The 14744-nt window shown below is 41.8% G+C and overlaps 2 protein-coding genes across 2 annotated transcripts; one reads left to right on the forward strand and one right to left on the reverse strand.

Moving 5' to 3' along the window:
* Positions 1-912: 912 nt before the first annotated feature.
* On the reverse strand, positions 913-5719 carry LOC308122274 (ras-related protein Rab-39B-like). Its single transcript, XM_080484014.1, has 4 exons — positions 5384-5719; positions 3876-4108; positions 3494-3764; positions 913-2819 (listed from the first exon to the last, which is right to left on the reverse strand). Exons 2-4 carry the CDS (start codon positions 4088-4090, stop codon positions 2664-2666), a joined length of 642 nt encoding a protein of 213 aa, XP_080340140.1. The 5' UTR covers positions 4091-4108; positions 5384-5719; the 3' UTR covers positions 913-2663.
* Positions 5720-6820: 1101 nt separating this feature from the next.
* Positions 6821-13259, forward strand: rab38c (RAB38c, member of RAS oncogene family). Its single transcript, XM_080483187.1, has 4 exons — positions 6821-7234; positions 8591-8721; positions 9716-9853; positions 10464-13259. The coding sequence occupies exons 1-4, from the start codon at positions 7042-7044 to the stop codon at positions 10623-10625; spliced, it is 624 nt and encodes a 207-aa protein (XP_080339313.1). The 5' UTR covers positions 6821-7041; the 3' UTR covers positions 10626-13259.
* The last annotated feature ends 1485 nt before the right edge of the window (positions 13260-14744 follow it).

The raw sequence follows: 14744 nt of genomic DNA on the forward strand, positions 1-14744 counted from the left end.
CAGTTTTTTTTAACATTCATTTTCTGATGTGTTGAATAAGATGTGCTAATTTTTCCGTTTGCAAAGCAATGATCAGCTCTATTTCTTTAGTAAATCTGCTACAAAGCAACATTCTTATTGGATTATCTCAGATTTATTTAATTCCTCAAGTGTCGGTGTCATTTATGTGGAAATGTAAATCATTCCTGTTTTGTAACAAATTAGTCCGAGCAAGGATACTTGGATTGGTCCTCAAATGTTCTCAATTAGAAAAGTAAACATGATGTTTTAACAAATGTTTATACAAATACACTTCAGAACTATGCAACCATAACTGGGCGCGTCTTGTTATTCTTCAAATATCAGGAATATCCCTCACCACTACGCCCATTTAGGAACCTTGTTCAGATGCACGACCTCATAAAGAATGTCAGTAATGTGTCAGGAATGACGGGAATATATATTCGTAGCTCGTGCTCCAACTTAAATGCCAATTTAAGGTTGTCAGGATTCCGAAAGAAATATAGATTTTTTTTTTTAAATAACATTGAAACCGTTTGAACAATACACGCTCGGGTGAAGTACAGATTACCCTAAAAATCTACAGTATTGAAATGTTAATGTTAAATATTTGTTCTCTTTGAGCGCCGTGTTGTTTTAGTGCAGAAACTTCCGGTTTTGCCACCAGTCACAGGTGACTCACATTGACGTCACGGCAACTTTCAGTTGTTCACACAGGAAACGGAAGCGTTGTGACTTGGAAGGTAGTAGAGCTGAGTAAATACAAGTACTCTCAAGTCTAAAAGGCGAAGATGTGACGAGTCAGACCAAAGTTATACCGTGTTAGTAATGAGACCATTAACAGGTCGTTTCTCACAACAATGGCCAGCTCAATTTCTGTAGTATCAAAGATACCTACAAGCAATTTGTTTTCCAACTTTAATTGTGTTGATAAGCTTTATTGCTCTTTTAATCGTGAACTTCCTGACTTATTGTTGTATCAGTAAAAATAAATCCATGTCTGTGGTGTTGTTTCTGGTTTTTCGGTGCATCAAATGATTTGACATTAAAACGTCGTCAGCTCTAGTTTAGTAATAGTGCCCTCTAGTGGTCACACACAGCATTAGGGTGAAACTTTATGTCATTAAACTTTTTCAGGGTTTCTCTAATCTGTGTTCAAATATTTGATCTTATCAGGCGATTTGATATCAATGACATTTATTTATGATCATCTAAATCTGTTTGCGAGTTCCTCCAAGATGGCAAATACACTTGGCAGAATGCGGCCTGGAAGAAGACCCTGCATGATGAGGTAGTGTTTGGAACTCTTGTGTCGCAGTGAGGGGATGCCTGGTTTAAATCCCGGTGGATTTTGCATGTTCTCCCCAATTCTTCTGGTACTCCAGTTTATCCCTAAACTGTTTAAAAGCATTTTAGGTGAACTTCACACTCTAAATTGTACATAGGAGTGGATATGAGTGTGTGTGTCACTGTTTATAAGATGTATATAAGATGGATGGTCAGAAACATAACTTTTTGTGGCTTGGAGCACGTGACTAAATGTACTAGCAGCTAAAAGGCCTAAAAATCCATTGGCAAGGAGATGCCAGTGTGGAGTCAGGGTATATTTTAAGTTAAAATGAGACATAAAATAAAATCAGATTAAAAAAACACAATAAACAGCTTGAAAGAAACTTGATTAAAAAGTATATCAAAACAACTTGCCAGTCCGTTGGTTTAGTTGATGTATTGTGCACTGTTTATTCACATGATGAATTATTTAATCTAACCTGTCAGATTAAAGGACCAGTGTGGAGGATTGGTGCCATCTAGCGGTGAGATCGTATATTTCTTCCAGGTGGTTCAGTGACTATGTTATGGCTTTAAAATTGATAAAAACAAACGCAAATTTATGTATTCTCATCCTGTCCTGCTAAAATATTCTTGTCAATCCAAACAGACTGGACCTTACAAAAGAAGGCCGTGTCTCACCAACTCAGAGCGGTGCACAGGAAGCAGTAAAATGACTTCCTGTGATCAAGGTATAAAGGCCATCAGGTACAGGAACTTCCCCTTCCAGCAGCTTCACCACTGAACATTCTCACAGTGCAAACTGGTTCTTCATCAGTCCTTTAAATCAAAAGTTACCAAGACTTTGGTTCCTCCATCATTGTGCTTTCAGCCTCTCAGAGTTTGGATGTACAGTCATTCTGCATGTTGTTGTTTTTTTGGACCTCTTTGATTTCAGTCCATAAGATGATGCACCTTCAGGTTTGTTTTTTTAACTTCACACTGGCAGCTTCAGTCTTTCTGAGATGTGTGGCAACAGAACACCTGGCCGATTGGCTATACGTAACGATGCACACCAGGAAGGTAAAGCTGAAGTGGCTGCAAAGACGGCAGGGATATTATACAGCTACGCCCACATGCATGCACAAAGAAAAGGGAGAAGTTGCTTCTTCTTGTGCTTCTACGGACGTTTGAAAGAGCCATAAACAGGCACCAGAACCATAACACGTGGTTTTATACAGAGAAGTAAAGTGTGTACCTGCACATTAAAAGTCCCAAACAGGAGGCCATGGCAAGACAGAGAGAGAGAGAGAGAGAGAGAGAGAGAGAGAGAGAGAGAGAGAGAGAGAGAGAGAGAGAGAGAGACTCTTTAAAAAAAGAAAGAAGAAAGTCCATCAGCAGAAGCACTGCCGACCACTCTTGGTGACCTCTTCGGAGGAGTGGACCGTGTTGGGGACAAATCCACTCTTGACGCCCTCCCAGCCGTCCTGGATCTTGATGTCGCCGCTGCGGACCAGCTCGAAGATGTCCTTCGTCAGGTCCACGAACGCCTGAAGCACAAACAGAATCGGAGACGTTACAGAGCGACGGGAACAAAATGAAGCTGAAGAGGAGAGAGTTATCCTCATAAAGGACATGCCTCTTGAAGGGGAAAATGTTCTGGTGTTGCTCATGATGCTTTAATATGAGGAGACTGTGTAGGTGCTGCATTCTAAGTCATGTTAGATTTGTGTTTTTCGTCTCTTTCAGGCGTCCTGTAGCTGGAGGAGTTGTGCTTTCTGCTCTTCTTGGACTCGCCCAAATTTTGGGTTTGTCTCAGTTTCTCCTCTGGTGCTGTTCTCTGTTTGACCGTCCTCCATTTATCAACTTCTGCTTGTTTAAACTTTTGATTGTTTCTCCTTAAAAATGTCTCTTCTGTTTGTCACATGAATAGGAATTATACCTGCACCTTTTCACCAATAGAACTAGTTTTACACACTATTTCACCTGATGAAGATATCTAGCCATATATGGGTTTGCCTTTTTGCCTCATAGTGAGTTTGAGAGTTCTATTGCCTTTCCGTGAGAAGTTTTCCATGTTATCGTTGGATGAGTTTTCTCTAAGTACTCTGCCCCCCCCCCCTCACAGCCCAACAGCATGTGTTTAATAAGTAACTGTGAAACTGCTCTTTGGTGTGACTGTCTTTGCCAGTGATGGACAGTGACGGTGAAACAACCCGTCCACCTTCTCCACGTTGATGGCGTCCCGCGCCGACGTCTCCACGTAGCGCATCCCGTAAGCCTGCGCCAGCTTCTCGGCCTCCTGCTGGGTCACCTGCCGCTGGGCGTCCAGGTCGCACTTGTGGCCGACCAGCAGGAAGACGATGCTGTGCGGCTGCACGTGACTCTGGGCCTCCTCCAGCCAGTTGTGGACGTTTTGGAAGGAGCGGCGGTTGGTGATGTCGAAGAGCAGGAGGCCGCCCACGGAGTTACGGTAGTAGGCCCTGGTGATGGACCTGGAAGCAGGGGAGAGTGTGAGCAGTGCGGACCGACACCGGCGACGAACTAACTGCTGTACGCCGGCGGTGAAACGGGGCTGCAACATCTTCAACACATCCCGTCTTCACCTGAACCTCTCCTGTCCTGCCGTGTCCCAGATCTGGAGTTTGATCCTTTTCCCCGGCTCGATCTCCACCAGGCGGGAGAAGAAGTCCACCCCCACCGTGGGGTCCGACACCTGGGCGAAGCGGCCCTCGGTGAACCTGCGGATCAAACACGACTTGCCCACGGTGGAGTCGCCGATGACAATCAGACGGAACTGGTAAAGCCATATCGTCTCCATGTCTCGTGAAAATTAAACCTGGAAGCAGAAGGGAAGAAATCATGATTTATTGATGCATTTAGGGGGAAATTTCCTCTCTTCATTTAACCCGAGATTTGAATCTGCTCTCAAGTCCACTCCTCTAACCTCTGCTCCAAAAATGGAAAGATGGAGGTGAAGCATTGAGACTGTGAAGATCGCTGAGCCTTTAAATATGGAGTTTGCATGTTCCCGCTGAGCTTCCACAGCAAACAGAAAGGATGGATGTTCGCGCTCGACATACATTCGTTTGACAGGTTTCATAGAGACCAATGGAACAACATGAATAAATCCACTTCATAGTTGTACATTGTAAAGATATTAAATAACAAGTTTCTGACACTAGTTTATCAATTCAATAACATTTCTGTTATTTTTTGTTTATGCATCTTCCTATTAACCATCAATAAAGTTCTATTCTATCTTATTTATTGGTTTTATCTATGTATTTTGCTTGAAAGCGAGGATTAAACTTAAATGAGAAAAAAAATAGAAATCATTTTAACATTTGATTTTCTTACAGTTTGAATTCCTCACAAACAAATAGCTGGGAAATTCATATTCACACCATGTACAATCCTAAAGTTTGTATTTTTATCATGTATTAAAAAGGAAACGGTACATAAAAACGTTAAAAGTGATCCTGCTAGGTCTTTGTCTGTCTTGTAATGCCACTTTGAACCACATGGTGGTGCAGTGAGTAACGAAGATCAGAAGCAGAACAAGAAAACAGAAACTGACAGCAAAGTAAAGAGACTAATTAACTGCTGCCATCTAGAGAATAAAAGTTGTTTCATATAAACCTTTAAACAAGTAGCCAAAAACTCTCCCTCGGTTAAATCATATTAATTTATACACATAAATGCAGATTGTAATAGTGATCGGAATGATTCCAGGATTTCTGAGTTCCCATCATAATGGAGGGCTAATCGGCTGAGACAATCCCAGCAGGGTCCATGTGATTTACAGTTGGGTGATCTAATTTGGAAAGGAGGAGGGGGGGGGGGGGGGGGGGGGGTGAGGCCACTCCTCTCCAACTCAATAAACAGTGGCGTAGTCACCCCCATGTGGATAGTGGAGTACAGCAGCGAGGCCTTGGATCCGGATAACAATGAGCAATGAGGAAAAAGTGAAACGAGACGCGTCCCGATCATGAGAAATCCCACAACAGATCAAGAGTGGTTTGCTTTTATGATGAGGCCCTGCTGCATGAGTCTGATCCTTTCAGATTCAGGGCAGAAAACAAATTAAGGGGAAAAAATTGTGAGAAATTACCTGAAGTTGAGCGCTCAGCAGCAGGAAGAAACAAGCCCCATGGCTTCGACTGTGACTTCTAGAAACGAGCCCTCGGACCAGCAGAGGCTGTGTTGTGGCTCAGACGCAGCGTGAAGCGGACCTGCAGCATCCCAGACCTCCAGAGGCTGACGGGGAGCTGAGGAAGAGGAGGAGCTGAGGAAGAGCTTCGGGGGGGTTGAGGAGGGGGAGGGGGGTGGTTGAGGGTCCGAGCTACGACTCTTTGTATTTCCGTGATGATCCGCTGATGAAATGGCAGCAGGACACAACAGCAGCATCACACGCGTCTCCTCCTCATCCTCCTCCCTCATCAGCATCGTTTTACCGTAACTGCGCGCACAGCGGCGCACCGGCGTGCTGCGTTCAAAGACCGCAGGAACAAAGATTGCAGAGCACGAGAAGAACGTTTATTCACGTTATCACGGATGCCAATGAGAATGCTGCAGTTATCCTATTTAAATTACAGGGGTGGGATGGGTGGGATCCTGAACAGTGAGTACCCAGGGAGGACCCATAACAATCCAAAACAAATAGTGGTACTCAGTGTATAAGTATCTCATACATGATATGCAGGGAGTGGTTTTTGTTATTGTAGTTTATCCTGGACAAAAGTTAATGAAGCAAAAACTGTGGAACTCTCTTTATATCAAGGCAGTGGTTCTCACTCAAGTGATGAGTGCAGCAGCATGAAAAAAAAATCTTTGTCATTTTGTGAAGCCAGCAATTTAATATGTTATTTGCAAGAATGACCTTGGAAGATATGGTTGACTACTTTGATTCTATAAGTGCACATTTTAAAACACGTAACAGAGAATACAGTGAAAGTAAATGGGTAAAACACAAAAGTCTTTGTGTGATTATGAGAAGCATATATCGAGTTATACATCTATTTCAAACCAAAACACCACTACTTTATCATGTATTCGGTGATTGTTGTAAATTGTTAATGGAGGAAAACTTAATTCAATCAATTCATTTTAATTGTACCAAGTTAGGCAAACAATTCTAACAGAATTATAATTTACAATAAAATGTCTTTGCAGCTGTGGAATGATTTGCCTCTATCCATCAAACATGTTGTTGACTTCACATTCTATACATTTTTTTCCTCATATTTTTAATGTATTTTATATTACCTACGTTTTCATCCATTTTAATTCACTGTATTTGTTTTATTGCACTGTCTGTACTTTTGAGTTATTCTATGTAAACGTGTGACCTGAACACTATAACATACAATATATTGTTTGTGCAGCACTTTTGTCCGCCGTGGTGTCATTAAATGAGCTTTAAAAATAAAGTTGGATTGGATTGGATTTGAATAAATGTAGATTCGAGCAGCATCAGTGTGTCGAGAGTGATGCTGGAGTTTACACGGTGTCTTTGAACGCAGCACGGGGGAGTCGCTGTTTGGGTCTCACACACACACACACACACAGTTACAGAGAGTGTGTGTGAAGTTGTGAAGTCTGCAAGGTCGCACTTCTTTCTCCATTCTAACTTTTATTTTTTGAAAACACCTGGATTTTGTGAGATTTGCATCCTGAAGCGCCTTCAAGTTTTTTTTTTTTGTTTGTTTTGTTTGTTGTTTTTTCTTTAGTTGTTTTCTGAAAGTTTCCTCGCCTCGTAGAGCTGCAGTCATGCAGCAGGAGCTTCTCTTCAAAGTGCTAGTGATCGGGGACCTTGGGGTGGGCAAGACCTCCATCATCAAGCGCTACGTGCACCAGATCTTCTCCCAGCACTACCGGGCCACCATCGGGGTGGACTTCGCCCTGAAGGTGCTGCAGTGGGACACCGACACCGTGGTCCGCCTGCAGCTGTGGGACATCGCAGGTCTGTGGGGGGAAAAAAAATTAATAAAAAAAAAAACCTCACTTCATCTTCTCTTATCAGGTGATCCAGCACTCAGCCTGGGTGAGATCCACAACACCTCATTGTTCCTGCTTAAGCTGCTTCTGGAAATAAGCTCTGCGGCTTAATTATAGAGCAGATCTGGAGAAGAACTGAAAAAAACAAACATTTGTGTTGCAAATTCTGGAGAGGTGACTGTGTTGTACTCTGTAACGTTGAACTGAATTGAAATGAATTACTAAGTAATAGTGGAACTGCATCAATTACAATTAATACTGACAAAAGTATCAATCAATTACCAATTAAAGTAGAAAAAGTATCAGTAAGGTAGCAGTAATAGTGAAAAATTAAAAATGAATTACCGACAATGAATCTTAACTGTTTGCTATTGGTCCACACTTCCATGACTAAGTTGTTCATATCAAGATATGTGCTGCTGCTGCTGGTTTGTTAATAAGCATATTTTCCCTCCAGTTAATTCGTCTTATTGATATTTCTAACTCAAAAACATTAACTGAGCAAACTTTCACCTTCTTTGGAAAATGTACATGAAATAGTAGGACAGTGGTTTGCAATGATTTCTCAGCTAACACTTTGGCTTGTGCTACATTAATGAATGAGGAGATTCAAAACCAATGAGAGCCCTTTAAGGCTCTCACCACAGATAGATGAGGAAACTGTCTTCTTGCTTGTTGCAGTGCTTTTTTAAGTAACATTTTGATTGGTTCACACATTAGACAGTTTAAATCTGCACAATCATCTTGGATTTATTTATTTTGTTTGTCCCAAAAAAAAAAAAAAAATCACTTTGAACATGTTTTCAATGCTGCGAAGCTCCAACGCACTCAAATGTGTCATCAGAACGATGGACCAGGATCAACATCCTTTTTATTTAAAAAAAAAAACAACCCATACATAATAAAACAGTCTGCTGCGTGTGTGATTCCGTTGATAAACATGTATTTTCTCGCAGTTAGAGCGTGTCCGACCGCTGGATGCCTGCGTCTCTCCCAGCCATTTGATGCCTGCTTGAGGAATGTAGATCTTGTGCTTGACTGTGACTCCAGTGATCCCATGCTCATAATATTAGTCACATGATGGTGGCCACTGTAGAACACACACACACACACACACACACACACACACACACACACACACACACACACACACACACACACACACACACACACACACACACACACACACACACACACACACACACACACACACACACACACACACACACACACACCCTTGTGTGCTTATTGCAGATGGACCACAGCTGATGGTGGGTTTATGCATTTGACCGGCGTCTCTGTGTGTCTGGTGTCCGTCCAGGACAGGAGCGCTACGGGAACATGACTCGGGTCTACTACCGGGAGGCGGTGGGAGCTCTGGTGGTGTTTGACGTGACGAGGGCCTCCACGTTCGACGCCGTGCTGAAGTGGAAGGACGACCTGGACTCCAAGGTCGGAGCGCCGGGCCGGTCACCGTCCAACACCACAGCACACACTGAGGCTTCAGGCGTTTCTTCCTCCTCCTTCCCCTCCAGCTTATGGGGGAAAGGGATTTAACTCATGGGACTGTCTTTAATAACATTTACAATTGTCATGTCATAGTGAGTGAATTAGTAAAAGGTGATCTTTGTTTAATAACAGTAGTGCAGTTGCCACACAACTAGACCTGCAGCTCTGGAGCCCCATGTGGTTCTTTAGCCTTTCTGTAGTGGCTCCCTGATGCTTTCAGAAATCTACACCTGTCATATTTAAAAGGACTCTTAACTCTTGGCTAAAATAAAAAATAAAAAATCTTTAAAACATTTCAAGAATGGGAAAAATGCTAAAACAGCTTAAAAAAAGAAATGTACTAGAATTACAGCAACAACAAAAACTTAAAAATGAGAGGAAAACACAACTGAGCAGAAAGAGAGCCAAGATAGTTAAATAGCTAAAAATGTTCAAATTGTCTAAAAATGCTCAAAAGAAAAAGAAAAAACAACAACCTAAAATCAGGTCCAAAAACAGCTGAAAATGTAATGAAATGTTTCCCATCTTAAATTGTAATTGAAACTCTCAAACCTACACACAAACATTTTGAAGCTGCGCGAGCCTCATTTTAAAGTTAATGAGGGGTGTGTGCGGCCTTCAGCCCCTGAAATCCAAAGCTGGATGTAAACACACTTCTATAGTGAGCAGAAAGACGGTTTGTTTCACCTCTGATGATTATAGCAGAGCAAATGACATGAACTGTTTTTTATTGCATGTTTAGAAAGTTGGATAGTTGTAAAGTAGCACCCTGCAACTTTATTGACACATCAGGAATGTTCTTTTTTAATTGTTTAGTTCTTTTCCCGTCTGTCTTTCTTTTGTTTTACATTTACACGGCTAATCAGTGACTTTGCACTTCGGTTTTCGCCTGAAAAAGAAACCGACCTGACGCCGCCGTCTCGCCTCCCTCCTGCAGGTGACGCTGAACCACGGGAGGCCGGTTCCCGCTGTGCTCCTGGCCAACAAGTCGGACCAGCTGGCGTCCCAGCAGCCCAAACTCGACTCCTTCTGCAGGGAGAACGGCTTCGTCGGCTGGTTCGAGACCTCCGCCAAGGTACGGGAGGAGAAGCGGGGGGGAAAGGTCCCTGTGGAGGCAGCCATGTTTTCTGTGCAAGACAGAAAAGAAATCCTCTTTCTTTAAATCGTCGAATATATTTGGGATTTCTACGCAAACGTCAAGCTTTTGGCCTTTTGGCTGTTCGGCGTCAGTATAAACAGGAACATATAAACCCCAAGACAAGGTTGAAATGAAACCTTTAGTCATGTTAAGCAGCACAAAGTTGAATTAAGTTAAGTCAGTCTAGGTTAAGTTAAGTTAGATTAAGCTCGGTCACGTTAAACTGAGTTAAGCTTAACTGGGAGAAGCTAAGTGAACCGTCAGGCTGGTTCAGGCTTAGTTAAGACAAGTTGAACCAAGTTTAGTCAGGCTAAGTCGAGTTCACTCAGATTAAGTTCAGCTTAATCTATCACATCACCTTAATTACCCGTAGGAAGCTGTTGTAGTTGTGTACAGATGATAAATGAACATTCACTTTCTAAAGTAAGTTATTAAAAATAACTCATGGCATTTTACCCACTTTTCTTTTCTTCCAGTTTTCGAACCAACAGATGAGGCAAAACAAACACGGCTGAATTACTTTGCCTTTTATTTGTTGCCCTTTCAGGAAAACTCGAACATCGAGGAGGCAGCTCGCTGCCTGGTGGAGCACATCCTGAACAACGAGGAGTGTCCGGTGGCGGAGCGAGACCCCGGCTCCCTCGTCCTGTCCGGCTTCGCCAGCGGCACAAAGGACCATCTCAACTGCTCGTCGTGTACGAAATGGTGACCGGTCACAGCGAGTCGGAGCGTGACCGGCTGCGCGGCCGCAGTCTGACAGATGCGCTCGGCTCCGGGGGACTGTTTGTACAGAAACATGTCTGTGTTTTCCCTCTCAGCCTCAGCTCGCGGTGATAAGCGAAGAAGAATGTCCAACTGGGAGGCACTCGCACATAAAACACACAAGACTGATGTCTTTTTATCATTTAAAGTTAAAATATGTTTGACTGAGTGAGATTTTTCGGAGCACTTTTGTGAATATCTGTCGACATTAAAGGCCTCGTTCACGCAACATTTTCAAACGAAAGTGAAAAAAAAACTTCCGTTACGTTTTGGGTTCACACAACAGCGATGCTCGGAGCCACTGAAAATGTTTGGAAGACACTCGCATGACAATGCAACTCCTTCGTCTGTCCAGCAAACAACAGCACCCACTAGTGGCACAATTTGCTACCTACATCGTTTTCATCATCTCTGCAGATACACTAAGTCACCTTGGGGTCGTCACAATTTATAGTCTGAAAATGATGCAAAAAGCCAAGATTGTTTACATCATCCTTTTCACCACAGAGAGTAAATAATCTCCCGCCGTTAGATGATTAGAATTGTGTCATAAATCAAAAGATAGTTTAGAAAGCAGAAGATGTGCATGTCTTCTTACTCGCTTTGATGCATTTGACGTTGTGGTTTGACTTCCCATACAGTCGTAACTCTTTACAGCAGTATTTGCTAACCCTAACCCTAACCCACTGGAAACATTTAATTTCATATCAATATTCAAGTGCATCAGAGTTAAATGACCATAAATTCTAATAATTGTTGTCAACTTTTTTTAAACAATTTTCTAGTCAAAATTGACTTCAAACTGACTCAGTTGTTGACAGGACAAACACGTCCTGCAGAGTTTACATAGATGTGTTGTTTTTCTTATGTCTTCATGCCAAGTTAAAGCTAAATTCAACCCTTTTCAAACAAGCGCTTCTCCAGTCGAGGCGCAGATGGAAAACACTGAGACAAACAGCATAAAACAATGCACTGATCATGTAAACATTACATTCGACGTACTAACACAGAAGCAGTGTGAGCAACTTTTACGTGGCATGGAGCGTCTTTTACATAACCTAACGCAACATTTTGAATGCTGGCTGGTCTAAATTGATATATGCGTGTGAGTTTAGCATTAAATGGTGGATTTCTCTGGATGTAACGGTGCAGTTGAGTTCTGGGAAAAGCTGGGACTTGATTTCCATCAGTGACTCAGGAGGAATTCTAGTGGAATATTGTGACGCATATTTTCTTTCATTCTCTCACGCCAAGTTGTAGTTTATGTTTGAATGGCAGATTGTCTAATCTCCATCTCATTATAATGAGATTATAATATTAATGGCTGTTTAGATCTGTAGGAGAAAAAAAAAGCTTCCTGTGTTAGTATTTCAATGTGTCTTTATATATAGTCTGCTACTGTTGTTACACTTGTGTTTTTGCTCTGAAGCTTATTTCACCATTTTAATGTCTCTACACTTGCACTTACAGCAAATTTTGTGAAAATGTGTGTTTTAATAAAATATATTAATTGCTTAACCATCCACCAGTTTATTTCGAAGTTGAAAATCCTGCCAGGAAAAGGCTGAACCCTGACCCCCGCCCCCCCTGGCGGGGAGGCCTGCAACACACTTTGAGAACCACAATGCTTATTATTATCAGCTGTCATCTTGTTTTGTGCAGCTTAACGACTTGATGCTGATCAGAGTAACACAACCACACTGTAACATGAGTCCTCTATCTGTGGCTGTAAACTGTTTTTTTTATTTTTTTTACATTGTCCAATGAACTGATGGAGCAGAAAATGCCATCCTGGGGCGCTACAGAGAGACTGGCTTCCTTCGCTGTGAGAAATAAACATGAACGTTGCAGAGATAATGGCAGCGAGGCAGTCTGGGTGATATATGTGTCCATTAAACCAACCATTCAATGAGTTGATCAAAGCTAACCGCTATTACTAGAGTGAAGGTTTTGATAATTGGAAATAACACTAAAACCAAATGTGTGTGTGTGTGTGTGTGTTTCCTTCAGTGCTGATCCTTCTTCCCATCATGTCCAGTTACATGTTAATTTCCATTTAGTTAAATAAAATGGTTTTTCTCTATAATAACTCACATTTCCATTCAAATATAACTGTGAACATCCTCAGAAGTGGAATATTTCTCACTGCATAAAGTGCTTTTTTTTTTTTTTTTCCATTCAGTCCTCACTCACTGTCAAACTGCTGGCTCCATTGTCGATGTGAGGCATTTCCTCAAACCCTAAAAATCAATTTCTGGCCTTTCAAAGAGGCAGCATGCGCTCCTCTTTTCTGCACGCCGGCGATGGCGCTGCCCGCTTTTGTCGGTTCTGCCTCAAGTGTTATTTGAAATTCCATGTTTTCAAATTAGGCATCTGCTTTATATTAAACTTCACTCCCTTTGATGTGTACAAGCTCGGCCTTGTAATGCAACATGATTGTGACTGTATTCTCTGTGGAGTGGACTACATGCAAGGAAAAAAAAAAAAAGCAGGATTTTTTTTTTTTTTTCAGTGCCATGTTTGAATCCAGCAAACCCTCATTCGGGATCTGTGCATGAATAAATGGGATTGTCACTCAGAGAGAAACGTTTCACCTTGAATATCTGAAACGGGCAAACCATTTAGTTATCGTGCAGCAAGTTCCACAGTTAATTAGCGTTCCAAAAACACACCAACTTTGGCTTTTTGCGGATTTGTGTCATTGTAGACTAAAGATTTCCAAGCGTTTAAACTCCAAACAAATGAAGTACTTTATATTCGTAAAGCACATTTATGAGCAACTGTTGACTGAATTGTTGTGTCATTTGAATAGCAGAAGTCAAGGAGGAGAATCGTGTATTTTAATGGGACAGTTTAAATATGTTTAACGTTTTGGGAATTTCATAAATCAAATATATGCTGCAGAAGAAGCTGCAAAGAATAAAAACAACGCTGAAATCACCATTAAAAAAAGAATCTGTGCTGAGTATCACAGCTGGAACAGAAATCCCTGCTGTAACAATGTTCAGTGAAGGGATCATTGTCGAGGATTGACTGTTAAAAATAACCCAGAGAACCTCTTTTAACTGTAATTAACACTCCTTTATAGAGTTTTCACGTACAGTTCCGGGAATTCCTACAGCTCGCTGCATTTACTCAGTAGATGATTACCTTTGTTTAACAGGGTGAGAGACCCAGAAGGAGTTATACCTCTATCTAGCTGTCCATTAATGATCTGCTTCTTTACAAACACTCAGGCTGGCGGTTACACAACTCCTGTAGGAGAAAACCAGCGCATGCAGAGAAAAATCATGCACACGCAGGTAGAACATGTAAACTCTGTGCAGAGAGGCCCACATTCCGTAGCCAGATAAAGACCACAGAACACACAAACCTAACACCCTCTCTGCTCCTGAAGCTTTCTACTGTGGCAATTAAGGATAACAGAGAAAGTTATTAGCAGGTGAGTTAATAATGAGTCTAATCACATCATGACTTCATCATATCATGTCCTCTGTTATTTCGCTGAAGTTTATTAGGAATAAATGAGCTCAGAGCCAAACAGTGGTGTAGGAGTTGAAAGAAGCGCTGTAAAGGTAATGTTTATGTACTATTTGATTACATAAATGTAAGTATTCCTAATTTGTTACCTCCACTTCGGGGAATTGCTTCACCCCTGAACCAAATAATTATGTAAAAGTGGCCATATTGGTATCGGACCTATAGTATAGGGATCCCAATAACCTCGCCCAAAGCCCTACCACACGAGCATTTAATACGTATATCCATACATCCATCTTCTACACACCCAGGAGGCATTTCTGTGTGGAGTTTTCATGTTCTCCCTGTGGCTGCAGGGCCTCGTGATTCCAAGTCTATAAATATATAGGCTGTCCACATTTTTTGCAGCTATTACCGGTAAATATATTTCTTAGCATATATTTACTGTCAGTGAAAATCCCTGCTTCATGCCTACATTTATTTACATGTCATGCCTCTGTTCAGTCAGGCGTTTGTCTGGATTTTTGATTTTTGTCTCTTTGGCCCTTTTTCTGTCTGATCAGAAGTTGCAGTGAGTCCAGACTGT

This window comes from Lipophrys pholis (assembly GCF_963383615.2).
Source record: "Lipophrys pholis genome assembly, chromosome: 16".
In the NCBI taxonomy this organism is placed as follows: Eukaryota; Metazoa; Chordata; class Actinopteri; order Blenniiformes; family Blenniidae; genus Lipophrys; species Lipophrys pholis.